This window comes from Corvus brachyrhynchos, unplaced genomic scaffold, assembly GCF_000691975.1.
Source record: "Corvus brachyrhynchos isolate BGI_N302 unplaced genomic scaffold, ASM69197v1 scaffold297, whole genome shotgun sequence".
Classification (NCBI taxonomy): Eukaryota; Metazoa; Chordata; class Aves; order Passeriformes; family Corvidae; genus Corvus; species Corvus brachyrhynchos.
In genome coordinates this window covers 288,161-305,157 of record NW_008239118.1, presented here as the reverse complement: position 1 = coordinate 305,157, position 16,997 = coordinate 288,161, and the positions used below count along the sequence as shown (strand labels likewise).

At 48.0% G+C, this 16,997-nt stretch overlaps 1 protein-coding gene across 2 annotated transcripts in view; it reads right to left on the bottom strand.

The window, feature by feature from the left end:
* Positions 1–282: 282 nt before the first annotated feature.
* Positions 283–16,997, bottom strand: part of WDR7 (WD repeat domain 7) — a 38,707-nt gene continuing 21,992 nt past the window's right edge. For both annotated transcript variants that reach the window (XM_008638048.2, XM_017739889.1), the window contains 8 exons: positions 14,418–14,604; positions 11,391–11,508; positions 10,975–11,124; positions 10,567–10,649; positions 8,740–8,839; positions 3,180–3,284; positions 2,014–2,217; positions 283–1,561 (listed from right to left, as the gene is read on the bottom strand). In XM_008638048.2, the coding sequence (XP_008636270.1) occupies positions 2,014–2,217; positions 3,180–3,284; positions 8,740–8,839; positions 10,567–10,649; positions 10,975–11,124; positions 11,391–11,508; positions 14,418–14,604 (947 nt within the window). In that variant the 3' untranslated portion in view covers positions 283–1,561. The remainder of the gene's footprint in view (positions 1,562–2,013; positions 2,218–3,179; positions 3,285–8,739; positions 8,840–10,566; positions 10,650–10,974; positions 11,125–11,390; positions 11,509–14,417; positions 14,605–16,997) is intronic.

The window sequence follows — 16,997 nt, the reverse complement described above, 5'->3', positions numbered from 1 at the left end:
GAGCCACGCTGGGAGAGCTGACGGTCTTCACCTGGAGAAGAGAATGCTCCAGGGAGACCTCAAGAGACCCTTCCAGTGCCTAAAGGGGCTCCAGGAGAGCTGGAGAGGGACTTGAGACAAGGCAGGGAACAAGATGATCCTTAATATCTTTCCAACCCCAACCATTCGAGGATTCCGCTCTCATTCCAAAGGAAAAGGGAGAAATTCATTAAAGAGTGACAGATTCCTGATGACTGGGCAAAGAATCAGCAGCAGGAAATCACTGACACCCATGAAAACCAAAACATTTCAGTCCAGTTTTATTCCACAAGCATATTTACACCAGGAATTTTAATCCATAGAGGGCAGGGAGCAGATTTGTGGAGAAGCCGACACCCGAACCATCACACGGTGACTTCGTCACCCCCCTCTCATCCAGGTGTCCCATCGTGTCACTCGGGAGCTGCCATGGAAGCCACGGACACCTCTACACTTACAGGGACGAGGCCACACACAGCGCCAAGGATATGCACGGAAAGCTCACACTGAACAGCGGGATCGGGAATAGCCACTGGGAAAGACCAACTTCCCAGCTGCTTGTGTTCAACATTCCTAATGGTCTGAGTCTCCTGCTTTTGAACTGAATTGTAACAGCACATAGATATGGAGCTTCTGGGCTGCAAATCCCACCTGGGCACTACACAAATAACCCAAATTGGAATAAAATACATTTATTGTCTCTCTAGGAGCCAGGTGAAAAATTAATTCCTTCATTTTTGGTCTCCAAGTACCATTTCTAGCTTAATGGGTAGTGCCAGCCTCAGGTCTGAGCTCTGCAGCCAAGGAAAAGCTGTACGAACAAGAGATACTGAAATCAAAGAGGATTTCTGAGATTTTTTTCTTTCCCATGAGCAGAAACCAGCAAGTTTCACACAAAATATTCCACAAAATCAGATATGTAAGAAGGAAACACAATCACAGCGAAGTGTCACACAGGAATATTCCTACTGAAGGAAATATTTCAGTACATCCAGCCAGTAATTAATTTTTTCCATACTTTCGATCCTTTTTCCATTCAAAATGGCCCCCTTTGTCCTTTATTTAAATAAATACCTGCACTGGTGGCAAAAACCACCTTTCTATATAAATACTGCTTTTTTCCCAAATTTACCATTTAATGGGATTTTTAAATTATTTATTTACACGTGGACTATCATTTTCCCTTCCGGCCTGGGCACAGCAGCGCTTCCAATCCCCTCAGAAACGGAGACTTGACCCCCCCTTGGGATCAGCACCCAGGCCATGCCCCCAGATTCCAGCCCCCCGCTCCCAGGCAGGTACCTGGCTCCGGGGGCGTCACCTGCCAGCATTCCATGGTCACCAGGAGAACGTCCATGTAAACACGAGCCTTTTTGGTAAACACTGAGATTCTGGGAGGCTCCAAAGGGAAAAGGGGTTGGATGACATCCAGCGTGGAGGGGCCGGGCTCAGCCGGGCTCCTGCCACTGCGGAGCAGGACGAGGTGCTCCTGATCCCGCTCTGCCGGGCCACGCACGGAGCGGCTCCCTGGGCCTTCTTCCTCCTGGATGCAAGGAAAAGCTGTCAGTGCCACCAGCCGCCGGCAAAGATGGGATGAGCCCCTCAGATCCGAGCTGAGCCCCTCAGAGCCTGGCAGGATTCCCTCAGATCCTGGCTGAGCCTCTCAGAGCCTGGCAGGATTCCCTCAGATCCCAGCTGAGCCCCTCAGAGCCTGGCAGGATCTTTCAGATCCTGGCTCAGCCCTCAGACCCTGGCTGAGCCCCTCAGAGCCTGGCAGGATTCTCTCAAGAGTCTGGCTGAGCCCTCAGATCCAAGCAGGATTCCCTCAGAGCACGGCTGAGCCCTCAGATCCCAGCAGGATTCCCTCAGATCCCAGCAGGATTCCCTCAGAGCCCCTGGAAGCCAGGAGGAGCGCCCTAGCACCGCTCTGTGGGCTGCTCCCCCGCGCTGCCCACGGGAGAGGGGCAGAATTCCCGGGAATCCCTCAGGCCCTACCTAGACCATGAAGCGGTGCTCCTTGCCGTCGTGGGCCATGAGGATGACGTTGCGGTTGGAGGTCCAGATGAGCCGGGCCAGCCGGAGCGCGTTGTGGGAGCCGGGGGACGCCGGCTGCACCGGCGGCACCTGGTAGGTCTTGACGCAGCGCAGCTGAGGCGCGGAGTTGAGCATTCCAATGCTTCCCAGGAGAGAGGTGTTCATCTGCACAGACACCCTGGCTGATCCCGGGGCTCCCGGAGGGGCAGCGCCGCGGCGCGCGCCCGGAGCTCCTCCCACATTCCCACATCCCAGAGACCACCGGGAGCGGGGCCTTAACCTGCGAGCGGGGCCCGGCAGGAGCCCGCGCTGAAGGGGCAGGGGGCGGTTTGGCGGGAAGGGACCGCAGAGCTCATCCAGTCCCACCCATCCATCCCCCGTTTCCACCAGGTTCTCCAAACCCTGTCTAACCTGGCCTTGGACACTTCCAGGGATCTGCTGGGTTCCACTATTTGGAAAACAGGCCAAGCACTGCTGGTGCCAGCTCCAAATTCTGGAAACTGAGATTGCCCAACCCAACCCAGCGGGATACCACTCTCCATTCCCCCCCACACACGGCAATCCAGGATTTGTCCCCAGGAAACCTTGGCAAACCCCGGGATATTTTATTGCTGTTGCCATGTCCTGAATCCTGAGCAGTCCGACGTCCCAGCCATCCCTTCTCCCGGTTCTCCTCGGCAGCGGAGCGGTGTCAGGGGTGTAAATCACGGCATCCGGAGCCAGGAGCATGCAAGCCCCACTGACATTTTCACAATTTAAATCATCTTGAGTAATAACCCTTTTAGGATGACTAATGTCCCTGATTTTCCTGCATTAATAATTGTGCCAAACGGGACACGGAAGGGAAAAATCACCAGTGCACGAGGTCACATTTGAGAACTGCATGGAGGATTTTAACTCCTTATGTTTGGGCTGCAAAGGATTTTAAGGATATCTCATTGCACACCCCTGCCATGGGCAGGGTCACCTTCCACTAGTCCACGTTGCTCCAAGCCCAATCCACCTGTGACCTTCTCTCCCTTAGGATTCTTTCCCCGCAATTTAATGCATGAAATGAAGGGATAAAATCCCAGCCCTGAGTTTGCTGAGGACGTGGCGCAGAGGGAGGGCTGGGAACGCGGCCTCACCTGCCAGAAGCACAGGTGGCTGTCGGAGTTGGAATACGTGGCGAGGTACCGGCCGTCGGGGGCAAAAGCCACGGCAGTGATCGGTCCTTTATGGCCATGGATAGTCTGAGGAGAGGGGAGAGAACAGGAATGTGGGAGATCCATGACCCGGCAGCACGAAAAACCAGAGCACTCCACGGAAATGTCTCGCCAGGTGGGATTTAAGGACACGCCATCACAGCTCCTCTGAAGTGTCCATAGCAGCTCAGCCAATGAAACTGAATTAAATCATCCCAGGAACACATTCCCTGCCAAATCCAGTTTTTAAACCAAAGGCACTTCTCAAGTCTACGAACAAAAATGAGTCTTTAATGGGAATTTTTAAAACATGGAAGCCTTGCACTCCCCACAGAGCTCCTCTCCCACAGCAGTACCCCAAAAAGGATCAAAAAGCCCAAGTCCATGTTAAATCCAAGACACTGCATGAGTTTCTCCTGGAAAATCTATTTCCTATTGGATCAGCATTAGCAAAACTCCATTATCAGTGCTCCTGTGCCCATCCCTGGGTTATTAAAAGCCCTGCTCAATGTGGTGCACCTGGAATGAGCCTGATATATTAAGAAGCCATTAATATATTCATTTATTCCTTGCGGAAAAGGTGAGTGAACCCCAAACCTCCCTCTTTAATGGGATCCCCACAGTTAATTAGCTGATCCCACGTTTAGCCCCATCCCACTCTTTAGCACTTAACGAGCATGGAATACTTGTCAATAAAATATGTTTTGATGAGACAAAGGTAGAAAATCAATAGGAGCAGTACACTTGTTGCTCTTTTTACTCCTGGAATATGTTCCAAGAAGCACAAATCCTTCAGGGAATCCAGCAGCTTTGTTATTTAAAGGAAGTGCTTCTCTAATTGATGCTAATCCCTTCCTGCCAGGATTTTTGTGGTGTTCAGCTTGTGTTTTCCATGAGGAAGCGAAGCAAACCCAGATCACTGCTGTTCATTCCAAATATTCCAAGTTACCCTGTGGAGCTGTTCAGCTCCGGAGCAGCTGTATGAACACACAGGGGACATTCTGGCAGAATCGGTGTGATACCAGTTTGGAAATGTCTTAATTCTGCCCGAGGAGGACGGTGGGACCAAACGCAGCTGCTTCCAGCTTCCCTCTGCCCAGGTTTTTAATGCGAAGGGGATGCTCCTCTTAATTCTGCCCGAGGAGGACGGTGGGACCAAATGCAGCTGCTTCCAGCTTCCCTCTGCCCAGGGAGCCTACTGGACTTCTGCACCTGCCCCCCTGCACCACAGGATACACTCAAGCTATTCCAACAACCTCATTCCAAGTCCAGTATTTGGGAAAGTCTCCACTGAACTGCAATATTCCACTAAAGGTGACATAAAAAGTGCCCACTGGATCAATTTTGTATTAATGAATACAGTGAAATGCGTATTTTAAATTGATAATGCCCTCCTGGAGACACCCACTAATACCTGATCCCCTTTATTATCTGATATTTATCATTCCAAATTCCAGGGGGAATAAATAAAGGAGGCAAAAATCCTTGTACTGGGAAAGCAGCACTGCCATTCCAGTGCCCAGCCTGGCAACCCTTAAAATCGTGACAGGCAACTATCAGCTCCAAGCTCTGCACAGGATACAAAGCATCCAGGGATTGGGAACTAAAGGAGGAGGTGACTCTGTAACCCCTTCCTGGATGAGTGCAGAGCCACGGATGAAAAGTCACGGATAATAGAAAGTAAAAATGTTCTTACCAGGCTTTTAAAAAGAAATCCCTATTTTTGAAGCAATTTAATGGAAATCTCTATTAACTCACAGCAGTTTCATCACCTTTAATAATTTAATTTAATAAATAAATTAATGAAAATCCCTTAATCTGTTATTTGGCACGTTCAGAAAAGACCTTTGGCCTATCCAATTAAGGTTATACTCAGTAGTTACCTTTCCTCTGAAATTTAGGGATGTGCTTTCCAGTGACCAGGACGTGGAAATGCAGGTGTGGATTGCAGGATGAACGCCTTTAAAACACTGTTTTAAAGAACAGCATCTTTTACTCTGGAATTAATTAAGCCAAGCCACAATTCATTCCAAATGGAATATGAAATCCTTTTCTGCCTTCCATATAAATCAAACTTTGCCAACGCATCCAGGACTGAAATAAAATCAGCCCTGCACAATCCAATTAATGCTTGGATTGCTGGGATTTTAATTCTGGAAGGACCCAGGACCAAACATTATTGATTCCAGCTCAGGCTTAAAAGCAGTGTTTGCTTTGAAATAAACCCAAAATAACTTGTGTTTCTCTTTAATCTTCCGGTGCAAATGACCCAGGTTTTAGGTACAAAAATTACAAGTATTTCTGAAATGCAGCTCTAAATATTTATGATGAATCCCAAGATTTAATCAATAAAAATGGAATATTTCGGAGTCTCTCCTTATAGACCCAAATATGTTCCTAAAGGAAAAGAAGATAATTAAATAACCTGTACTGAATTAATTGGGCCAGACTCTGGTACCCAGCAAGAATTTACCTGGGAAAATATTAATATTTTCCCATCATCCCAAAATCAAAAATCAGGTATTCTACAATTCAGTTACCTGAAATCTCCCTCTCCAGTCTGATTTTAGTGTTTAATTTGATATAAAATAGCATTTTATATTGTCAGTATTTTCCTTTGTGTTACTGCACCTCTCAGTGCAGGATTTTTAATTCTGTGTTAATAATCAGGAATCTTATGCAAAATATTAATAATTTGGTTGTAATTTAATATTATTTCAGTGTTTAATTGGGCAAACAGAGCTTGTGCTGAGTGATACCTTAATCCTGTTGCCTAATCCTTTTAATATTGTTATAAATGAATTATAGTTGTAATTATTAATCCAAGCAGTTTATTTTGGGATAAAAATTGCCATTTGTGCTTAATGCCATGTGTTTGGCTCAGGGCCTGTGGCCGTGGGGTTTAAAGCTGGGAAAACAAAAGGCACATTTCCAGGTGGAGCTGCTGCTCTCTGAACTGTTTTCCAATTCCCTGTGAACCATCAATTATCTTTATCAAATCCCAGGATCTCATCTCAGCCCCTGATCAAGATGGAGCCTTATTTGAGCAGGACTGCGGCGCTATCCGTACATCAAGGCCAGAGCCAGGGAAAAGCTGGGAAGGAAGGAATCAATAGTCATCATCGGATTGTGCTGGGCGGCTTGGGAGGGTGGAAGGTGCTGATGGAAGCTCCACCTTTTTTTTGGGAAGCTGCTGAAGTTTAACCTTTGCCATACCTGAGATCCAGCACAAGACAGCTCTGCATACAAGAGTGCTCCAAACCCTGCTGGAATGGCTGGGAGAGCCCTTCATCCCACCAAACATCCCTCTGGGATTAAGCACAGAACCACCACAAACCTGTTCCCACCACATCTCCTTGGATTCCCAACAGGGAGAATCACACTCAGCCTAAAAGTGACAACCTGTGTGAGGGAAAAACCACCCACGAGGATCTGGCTATTTAAAGGCAAGCAGCCTCCTGTGATCCAGGATAAAAGTGGGATGAGATCCCACACATAAAGGAAAAAACAGGATAAAACCATACATGAAACTTGTGGGGTACTTGGGTTCTCCCCCGGTGTGCAGGGGGCTCAGCATCTCCTGGGGGGCTGCTCCACACACCATCCACCTGGGAAATCCTTGTACAGAGCCCTCACCTCCCATCTGCCCATCTAGGAATACCATGATTTTAAGGATTTCAAATAATCTGCTCACAAACCCACTGCTTCTCCAGCTACGGAAAGCACTGCATGGATTCAACAGCAACCATTACAGCTATTTATTTCCAAAACTATGACGAAGCTTAGCTAGTTTTTTAAGGAATTCTGAGCTTCAGAATGGAGTTCCTAGAATATGTGAGGAGGAATGAGTGAGGGGGAATATGGAGGAGGAATGAGTGAGGGGGAATATGTGAGGGGTAATATGGATGGGGAATGTGTGAGGGGGAATATGGATGGGTGAGGGGGAATATGTGAGGGGGAATATGTGAGGGGGAATATGTGAGGGGGAATATGTGAGGGGGAATATGTGAGGGGGAATATGTGAGGGGGAATATGTGAGGGGGAATATGTGAGGGGGAATATGTGAGGGGGAATATGTGAGGGGGAATATGTGAGGGGGAATATGTGAGGGGGAACACGGAGGGGGGAATATGAAGGTTGTTGCTGCCATGTGGGACAGAACCTGAGTGCAAGGCATGGATCCTCCTTGGAATGGGGGACAAACCCATCTCCAAACTGGCTCCTAGAGGGAAAAGCTCGCAGTGAGGAAAAGTTGGCTTCCAGAGCCACGGAGCACTCAGCCCGTTTATTATGAGTGCCATGGAGACGGGGTGAGAAATCCGGAGCCATCGGCAGCGAGCGGCTCCGGGTCAATACCTCTCCCGAGACGTTGTGGGAATAATCAACACCCAGGCCCTGGGATCTCTGGGAGCTGCCAACAGCTGAAGGACAAATCAATACCGGCATGGGAAGGGCGCTGCCCAGCTCCCAGTGCTGCCAAAAACCCCACAGAGCCCAATCGTGCCCGTGTCCCACACTGGGAACAACAGCAACACTCAGAGAGGGTTTAATAAAGTCATTTTATAGGAGGAGAAGGAGAGGGAACCTGGTTTTGATATTGAATTACGGAGAAACAGATCAAAAATGCTTGCATTCGGAATAGTCATAATACAATCTACTAATACAGTAAATTTTACTGGGAAGAAACCCCATCCTAGATAAATGCTGATTTGTTTTTTGTTAAAAAGGGGGATTTTTCATATCCATCATCCTATTAATCATTCCAAGTAATTTCTCAGTCAGTTCCTACAACCACCTTTTTTAAAAAAATAAAAATTACCTGCAAGGGAAAAAAAAACCAAACCCAAAATGCTTTTCAGGATCCCAAAACCCTCACAGGAAAAGCAATAAAAAACCTGAGCTTTTCTCCAATGACACAACTTTTTCAGATGCACCATCCCCAAGTTATTCCATGTTTTTGAGCAGCCAGAAAAATCTGCAGTTGGGAGAAATTAAGCATAAAATCGGATTTGGAAGCAGGAATCTGTATCCAATAGATGGCGTTGCCCCACAGTAATTTATCTGGAAAAGTTTTGTATCTCATGAATAATAATTAAACCTGAAAAGGACCTGTCCTAATTATCCTGGGAGTCCCTTTGGTCACCCCCAGCTCTATTTTCCATGGTTTATGTGGAAGATTATGACGAAAAGTAAGGAACCAAATGCTGTGAATATTCCCCAGCACTGAGTAAATAATTCCGAATTTTTAGGAAAATAACTCCCAAACTTTCAGGTCAGGAAATAAAGCTTGAGGTTTTCCTTATTAACCCAGTGGCACCCGGTCAGTCCCAGGGAATGGAGCCAGCAGGACTCGATATCCTTAAGTCCTTCATTAAGCTATTGATCCCCTCGGCGTTATCCAGAGCGTTCCAGCAGCTCAGCGCACAACAGACGCGAAGCTCGCTGCTCCTCGCTCCCAACAGCTCCCAGGTTTGAGGGCAGGAATCCCCAGGGAGTTCCTTACCTGGCACTTGCCGGTGCGGATGTCGTAGAGCGCCACGGAGCCGTGGCGAGCTCCCACCGCGATCCGGTGACTGCGCTCGTAGTAACTCACCATGTAGAACCTGAGGGGAAAACGAGGGGACACTGGGAGATTAAACTCACTTGGGATTCCACTGGCTAATTAATTAAGGGCCGGAACAGAGATTTGATTTAAAAATCCACTCGCTGCCGGTTCAACACGTGGCATTCCACAAAAACAACTGATGGGCGATATGGTACCATGGAATGTGATCAGGTTTATCTATCAGGTTTATTTATTTGGGAGTAATCTATGGGATAATCACCAAACCCCTGGATGGGAAGTCAAATGGTTAAGTGATCATCCAACACCCTGCGTGAATTCAGGGCATTTCCCGTGAAAGTCAAATGGAAAGGAAGGACAGTGGAAGGAAAAATAAGCAAACTCATCAATTTTTGATGGGCATAAAGAAAAGGGAAGAGGGAAGTTCACCATCAAACACTCTCCACTCCAATAACACCCTTGGGGTGAAGCGTGCAATAGTCCTTAATACCCAGTGTGACCACGTGGCATGTATTGGAATTCCAACAGCTGCAAAATCCAAGGAATTTCAACACCTTGAAACCCAACAGACTCTAAAACCTTATTGCAAATTCAAATCCTTGGGGATATCACTGTGCTTTATCACAGGGAGAGCAGACCTGTGAAAGTGCCAACTGCATTCAGAATTATGTTGGAATTTTGCAGTTAAATGTTCCTCTGCCAAAGTCTGCCAGAAATATCTGGAACCAGTCTCCAAAATCATGTTGCTGAGCATATTTAGGGCTTCTAACAACCCATCTTCCAGACTTCTCTCCTGGTTCCTTGGGATTCCCAGTGCCATAGCAACTGCTCGCACGCAGGTACGAGACGCGTTCTGCACTGCAGGATGGCAGTTGGGAAGAAAAGCAAGACGAAACACGGGAAAAAAACCAATAAAGAGTAAAAGAGAAGGAGGAAAATCCCTAGTTTTTGTGCAGGGAAAAGGGAAAATGCAGCTCAGATGCAGCTCTGCATCCCTGTGTATCCCTCCCTGAGGATGCTGGATGTGTCAACCACCCTTCCCCTCGGACTGTTCTTCCTATTCCTTTGATCCAAGGAAGAGGAGCTGCGCACTGGGATGATTTTGGCTCACCACGTGTGCACACGTTACCATACAGCATAAGGAACGCTGGGATGTTGTAAGGGGATTAACAATGGGATGCTGTACAAGTGCTCCCACTTGGAATCTCTCCAGAGGTTCCCCCATTTGCTACAACCTGCTGGCAATTTCCCTTGGGCTCCACGAGGCCGTCGCTGGGTGCTGGATCATTTTTACACCGGCTATAACCAGGAAATATTACCAGTAATTGCAAAGAATTTTAAAATACTGGATTGCTATAAATATACACAGGAATAGGGAGATTGGGCAGTAATTCCCATTTATCCTTCCCTTTATGTTTTAAGGAAAGCCACTTAAAGCATCAGGAAGGAGGAAGATCATCTCCATCAGTATCCAACCTGGCAACAGGATAATTGTTCTTTCCTTGAAACTATTCAATATTTTAATAGGTTATTAAATTAAAAGGTAATGGCTGACAGGTGATTATTAGAATTTATTGGTTGGACCAGTTTAAGAGGATAACTGGGATATTTATCCACGTTTAAAGATACTGGAAATGCTCCCATTTTATAAATCACCTTTTACTCTTTGTTGTGTCACCTAACAGACTGCTTCACTCTTAATTAGGAAATATATCCTACTGCTGATCCTGTCATTTACTTCCCAGTATTCCCGGAGGAAGAGCTCACCTGCAGATGGCTGGAAAGCATTCCTGAAGACCCTTTTTCTTAACTAAAGATCCTTCCAGGCAGTACATGATGATGTCCATCACCTTGGAAACAAAAATTACCATCAGCTGACAATCTGTGTTCTATGTTCCGTAACTAAAGTTCTGAAGGTCATCCCACTCCAAGCCCTGCCATGGGCAGGGACACCTTCTGATAGATCAGGTTGTTCCAAGCCGTGTCCAACTTGGCTTTGACCTTCTTTTGCTTTGGATTTTTTCCCCAACAATGTAATTTAATGCATTTAAAGTTTAAGAAATGAACTTGGTATAAAGCAAATCCTCTCCACACCCAAAGACCTCATGGAAAGAAACTCCACGAGTCGAGTCAGACCCGTCACTGGCATTGAGCCCAGGACAGAGGTGGCCTCACCTCCACCAGCAGGTCCACGACGTCCGTTGGCATCTTCTCGATGAGGATCTCGATGACCCGGAGGATCTCGCCCTTGGCGCGGGCCAGCGTGGTGGTGTGGATGTTCTGTTGCGACTGCGTGTTGGCCGCCAGCGCCGTGTGCCTGTGCACCTGTGGGGAGCAGCCGTACGGGGCAGGAATTGTTACCTCCAAGATCAGCAAGCCTGACCTTGTATCCAGCACCACCATGGTCACCGCTAAGCCCCATCCCTCAGCTCCAGCTGGGGCTGGGATTGCTCAGACGATTCTCGGACAGACCATGCCTGGAGCACACCACGCTCCCAGCACCGCCCCGTCCCGCTCACCCTCCAAACCCCATGGAAAAGTCTCCTTTAATCCCCCAAACCCCTGGCTGTCCGGGAGCAGGCCCCGCTCACCTCCTTGGCGATGGTGGTGATGAAGGCGGGCGGGCGGGCAGTGGCAATGAGGGACAGCGCGTGGCGAGCCGAGCGCGCCGAGTCGGCCGCCGGGCTCAGGGGCAGCCCCATTGTGATGCTAAACGGGAGCCACACAAAGGCAGGGACAAAGGAAAGCAGCATTAGAAATATAGAGTGAAAAGATTAGAAGCAGCTTATAATGTCAGTTCAAGGTCACTGGGAGCACTCCGGCAGTTCCAATATAATGGACTCCCAACAAAGAGCAGTGATTAGGAGTCAGGGTGTTCCAGCATCAACCCCAAATCGAATAATTAACCATGAAGATTGAAAACAGTAAGTGCATCTGTCCAAAGTGGGCAAAAGGCCTTGTTAACAAATTATCTGTATGTGCTGAATACATATCACCCCACGGAGGGCCAGGCGAGCCCGGAGCATCTTCCCAAGGATTTATGGTTTGGTCTTTTACAGTATTTTAAACACAGCCTGAAAAATCCTCTGGCCAGAGTAATTCTCTTTAATTCAAGGCTTTTACTAGTTGTGACAAGATAAAAGCAAGAAGCAATAAGGTGGTAAGTACCCAGTAACTGCATTTAGCAAAAATAAAATTTCTACGTGCCCTGCACATTATCCAAAAATTCCTCAAAATGTAGAAACATGGAACCACAGGCTGGTTTGCATTGGAAGGGGTTTTAAGGATCACCTATTCCTCTCCCTGCCATGGGAAGGCACATCTTCCAGTATCCCAGGCTGCTCCAAGCCACGTCCAACCCAGCCTGGGACACTTACAGGGATGGGGCAGCCACAGCTGCTCTGGGCACCCTGTGGAAGGGGTTCCTCCTTCTTCCCTGTGCTCTTTGACTGAATTTTTTGGGAAGAGAACAGCAGGAGTTTATAACCCCAACAGGTTTATTTTCCTTTCCCATCCCTCACCGTCACTGTACGAATTAGAACTCCCAAATGTGAAACTGAATGAAGTCTCTGCCACAAGGTGATGTATGTCCCCATTGGCCTTTCCTTGGAAAGCCACATCTAAATGTAACTTCAAAACTCCTGTCCAGGTGTTCCATGAAAAAGGGACAAGCCAGGGGAAGGAGTTATCCCAGCTAAGTTTTGGAGGGGCTTCCCAAAGCCAGCAGACCCCAAGTGCCTCTCTGCCACTTTCCAAAGGCTCTGTGTCACGCCAGCAGTGTTTTTCCTTCCAGGATGTTTGGCAGAGTGACTGTTTTCCTGGAAAGCAACAGGCTTCGCCTGGGAGGATGTGGGGAGAGCTCGGGGCCAGCCCTGTGAGGGGATGGGAACGGCACATTCCAACCAGGACAAAAGCATCCAGACCCTCCTATTCCACCTTCCACTAGGTCAGATTGCTCCAAGGCACAGATAAAAATGTATGGATTGATGATAAGGTGATTTGCTAATTTTGGTATATCAGATCGTAATGGTGCCCAGAGAAGCTGTGGCTACCCCATCCCTGCAATTGTTCCAGGCCAGGCTGGATGGGACTCGGAGCAACCTGGGCTAGTGGAAGGTGTTCCTGCCCATGCCAGGGGGTGGAATGGGATGATCCTGAAAATACCCCTCAACCCAAACCATTCTGTGGAAATCTGTATGAAATGTAGCTTAATTCAAAAAGCAAAAATACAGCCAAAAATTATTCCTGTCATCACCCAAGCCAAGCCACCAAAGCCTAAAACTGCTGGGAAAACTCTTTATCCTCTCAACTGAGCAGTTTCCCTTGGCACACTCTAACCTTCGGGAACCAGGATGAGCTGGGCAAGCGAAGGAGTTCCAAACACCTGAGTTTTGCCTAACAGCTCGGATATTCCCTTGATTCAGCAGGGAAAAAAGAAACCCACTCGTTTTCCTGGTCAATAAATGTGATTTCTTCTTTTCTATCTAAAAGCAGAAGCTTGACATAAAAGCTCTTTGATAAAACCTCCGGGAGAGGCGCCGGCAGCTGTGTGCCGTTATTGTGTCCACGGCAAATCCGGCACAAAGCGGGAGCTCAGCGGGGCTCCAGGAGGGTGAGATCCACACTTAACCCCTGCACACATTGTTGCTCCGTTTCTTTCCATCTCCCTCCATCCTGGATCTGTCAGGAATGTAACAGGCCATTTTCAATCTAAATCTTGTTATGGATTAATAAGCAAACGCTTTCGCGCTTATTATGCAATTTATCATGAGGAAAATTGCGGCGGGCTCCTCAAGGCTCCACGCTGATCCCTTCATTTATTCCCTGCTCTGGGGAGGGAGAGCCAGACTAATCTTCCTGACAGCTAAGGGTGCAATCACACGAGCACAAGGACTTGCTGAAGAACTGTGGTCACTTGAAACCTGGAAGTCAGGGTTTACATAAAACAGGGCTTAGGAGAGGCTTTGGGAAGGGAAAATGTGGTGGTGTCTCCTGTCACACTGCAAGGAATAACTGGAACTCAGACAAAAAACAATGGTAATCCAATTTGTCCATATTCCTCTGGCCAACACATGGCAAGGATTCATTCTTTATATGTTGAGGAAATTAAAAGTTACATAAAATGGGCAATATCTATCTTAGAATAACATCAGAACCCTCAACACAGATGGATGTGGAAACACATTCCTGGGATTAAAACAGCCCTGGGCAGCTCCTTATTGCAGGTACCATTTAAATTCTGTGTGTTATCAACAAACATTTCATGGAATCATGGAATGGTCTGGGTTGAAAGGAGCCTTAAGGATGTCATGGGCAGGGACAACTTCCACTGTCCCAGGTTGCTCCAAGCTCTGTCCAACCTGGCCTTGGACACTTCCAGGCACGGGGTAGCCACAGTTTCTCTGGGAATTCCATTCCAGGGCCTCCCCACCCTCACAGCCAAGAATTCCTTTCCAATATCCCCCTAACCCTGCTGTCCATCTTAAGGCCACTCCCTGCTCCTCATTCCTCATCCCAAGTTCCTGCCAAGCTCCCCAGCCCCAGGACTTGAACCAATGCTTGCCCACGGGTGGGATGCCCCAGCAGGGAGTCTGGCAGGGATGGCTGCAGGTACCCACTTGGCCAGCTGCTTCTCGGCGTCGGCGCAGAGCTCCAGCAGCCCCATGAGCACGGCCGACACGTCCATGTAGGGCTCCCAGACGGTGAAGCCGCGGCCGATGAGGTCGATGGCGGTCCTGCGGATGGTGCTGTGCGCCGGGAGCCGCGCGCTGGGCGGCTGCAGCAGCAGGAACGTCAGCGCCTTGCCTGAGCGGAGGGAGAGCAGGGCAGCGTCAGAGCAGCTGTGGGAGCCCACGATGGCTGCGCCTGGAGGGACCTTAGAGACACCCGTGCCACCCCTGCCGTGGGCAGGGACACCTTCCACCAGCCCAGGCTGCTCCAAGCCCCGTCCAACCTGGCCTTGGACGCTGCCAGAGATGGAATCCACGACCTCTCTGTGCCACTGCTGCCTCTCAAACACAGTATTTTCACTCCGTAAGACATAGCAGTAAATGGATTTTGGGGGGAAAAATAGAAGCTGACATGCTGAAATGTTTCTTAGAAATAAAGCTTAAGAGGGAAGGGGAGAGAAACATCCCAAACAACTTCACCAATCCTGAATCTTGACCCAGGTTCTGCACCTTTTGGAAATACTTATTAATATTTCAGTTAACAGCCCACTTTGAGATAAAATGAATTATGTACACATAGATGGAGGAGGGCTAAACCAAGCAACGCTTCCCGATAATTTATCGTTATCTCTCCATCACTATTCATTACCCCTCAATAATGGTCCTTGTGGTAAAGATAATTACTGATTTTATCAGGTTTTTCTTGAACTGTCCTCAACAAGTTGCTTGTTTTGTTTACTAAACAAGCCTCCTGCTGTTTTTAGGACTGGGAAAAGCCAACAGACAGTTTTTTCCAGTAGATTCACACCAACCAATCCCGATCCATGCAGAACAACCCCCAAAATTCCTTCTTGTCATGCCACGGAAGGTCGATTTTATGCCTCAGATACAAAACCTTATTAAAAACGTGCCTCCTCAAGCATTACTCCGATGAAATATTCCTACCTTTCCCCTCAGCATCCTGCTGCTGACACCAGCAACAGCTGGACTGACCCAAAGTCCCGGTGCTGGTGGGTCCCCGGCCGGGACATCTTTGTTTAAAGCTCTGCCTCGGCTTAAATGAAGGAATTAATATTGACAAAAACATCCCGGCGCTAATGAGTTGTTCGTTAGGGCAATAAACATGTCACATTAGAGTCAGCGCAGCAACAAGGTAATTAGCCCTGGAAAAGCTCGGCACAGTGGGGCTGGAATATCCTGGGATGATGCGCATCCCTGGGCTCGCGGATTTGCTGCTTCCCATTAATATTCAGCCAGAAAAAGTCATTAAGCACCAAATCTAAAGCTCCTTGGGACGGGAATTCAGGTGTGACTCACTGGACACAATTCCTCAGGCAGCCCCGGAGCTCAGGGAATGCCATTCCTACATAAATTGGTATTAAAATGTAATTTTATTCCAGGTGTTTTATTCTGCAGTGGCACATTTGTTCCTTAGATCACTTTATTAACCCAGATGTGCCCAAATACAAAAATTTATCACTCATTTTCACTGCACAGAAGCCCCTGGATTCCCAAAATGTCTTTCCTTGCAGAATCTCTCAGAGCACACGGCTCCAGGCAGCCTTGTTATCCCCAGTTTGCCAATGGATTTTAAAAAATGAAATTATTTGCTCAGGAAAATCAATAGCCCAGGCAGGAATGAGACACTGAGAACTCCGATCAAGATCCAACTAAATCCAAATGATGGACTCCAAGAATCGGATTTAACTTGATTGTGACCCTTTCTGGATGATTTTTTTCCCTGACTGTCCACAGAGCGACAGAAATTTGGAGAGCTGGGTTAAAATTCCATATCCCTTCATCCCTTTCTGCTCCTGACCCAGAGAATTTTTAGTCTTTTATTTTTATTCCAGGTATAAAATCAAGATATTTTCAGGGCTAAATTAAAAATTATCATTATTGGGTTTTTGTGTAAGGATGATCAGGTTTTTTTTTCCAATCATCTCCCATCTGGAATTTCTCCAGGCCAGGTTGGACAAGGCTTGGAGCAACCTGGGCGAGTGGGAGCTATCCCTGCCCATGGGATAGGGCAGCCACAGCTTCTCTGGGGAACCTGTGCCAGGGCCTCAGCACCCCCACAGCCAAGGATTCCTTCCCAATATCCCATCCAAACAACCTGCCCAATTATCCAGGCAGGGATATTTCTATTTCTGGTCAGAAATGCCACTTGCTTCCCCTCCTGCCCACCAGCTGCCAGGAATTTGGGACACCATAATGGCAGAGGGGTCTGAGTTAGGAACTGAACTGCTGGCTGGCTCACTGAATCCAGGCTCCAGCAAAACTGGAGTGACTGCATGGATCTGGGAGCATGGAAAGCCTGCCACGCCCCTTGGAAGGAGGCCCAAGTCAGTGTCAGGGAGACCTCAATAACTCCATGGACACGGTGTCACCTGCGGCACCACCAGAGCTAAAGCGCAAAGAGCTGCTCATTAGTAACTCCATGGATGGCAGCTGCCTGGAAAACCCCCAGGATTATCCACTGAATCCGGCATTTCCATACCCTGGACACAGGAGCCCGATTTCTCAGCC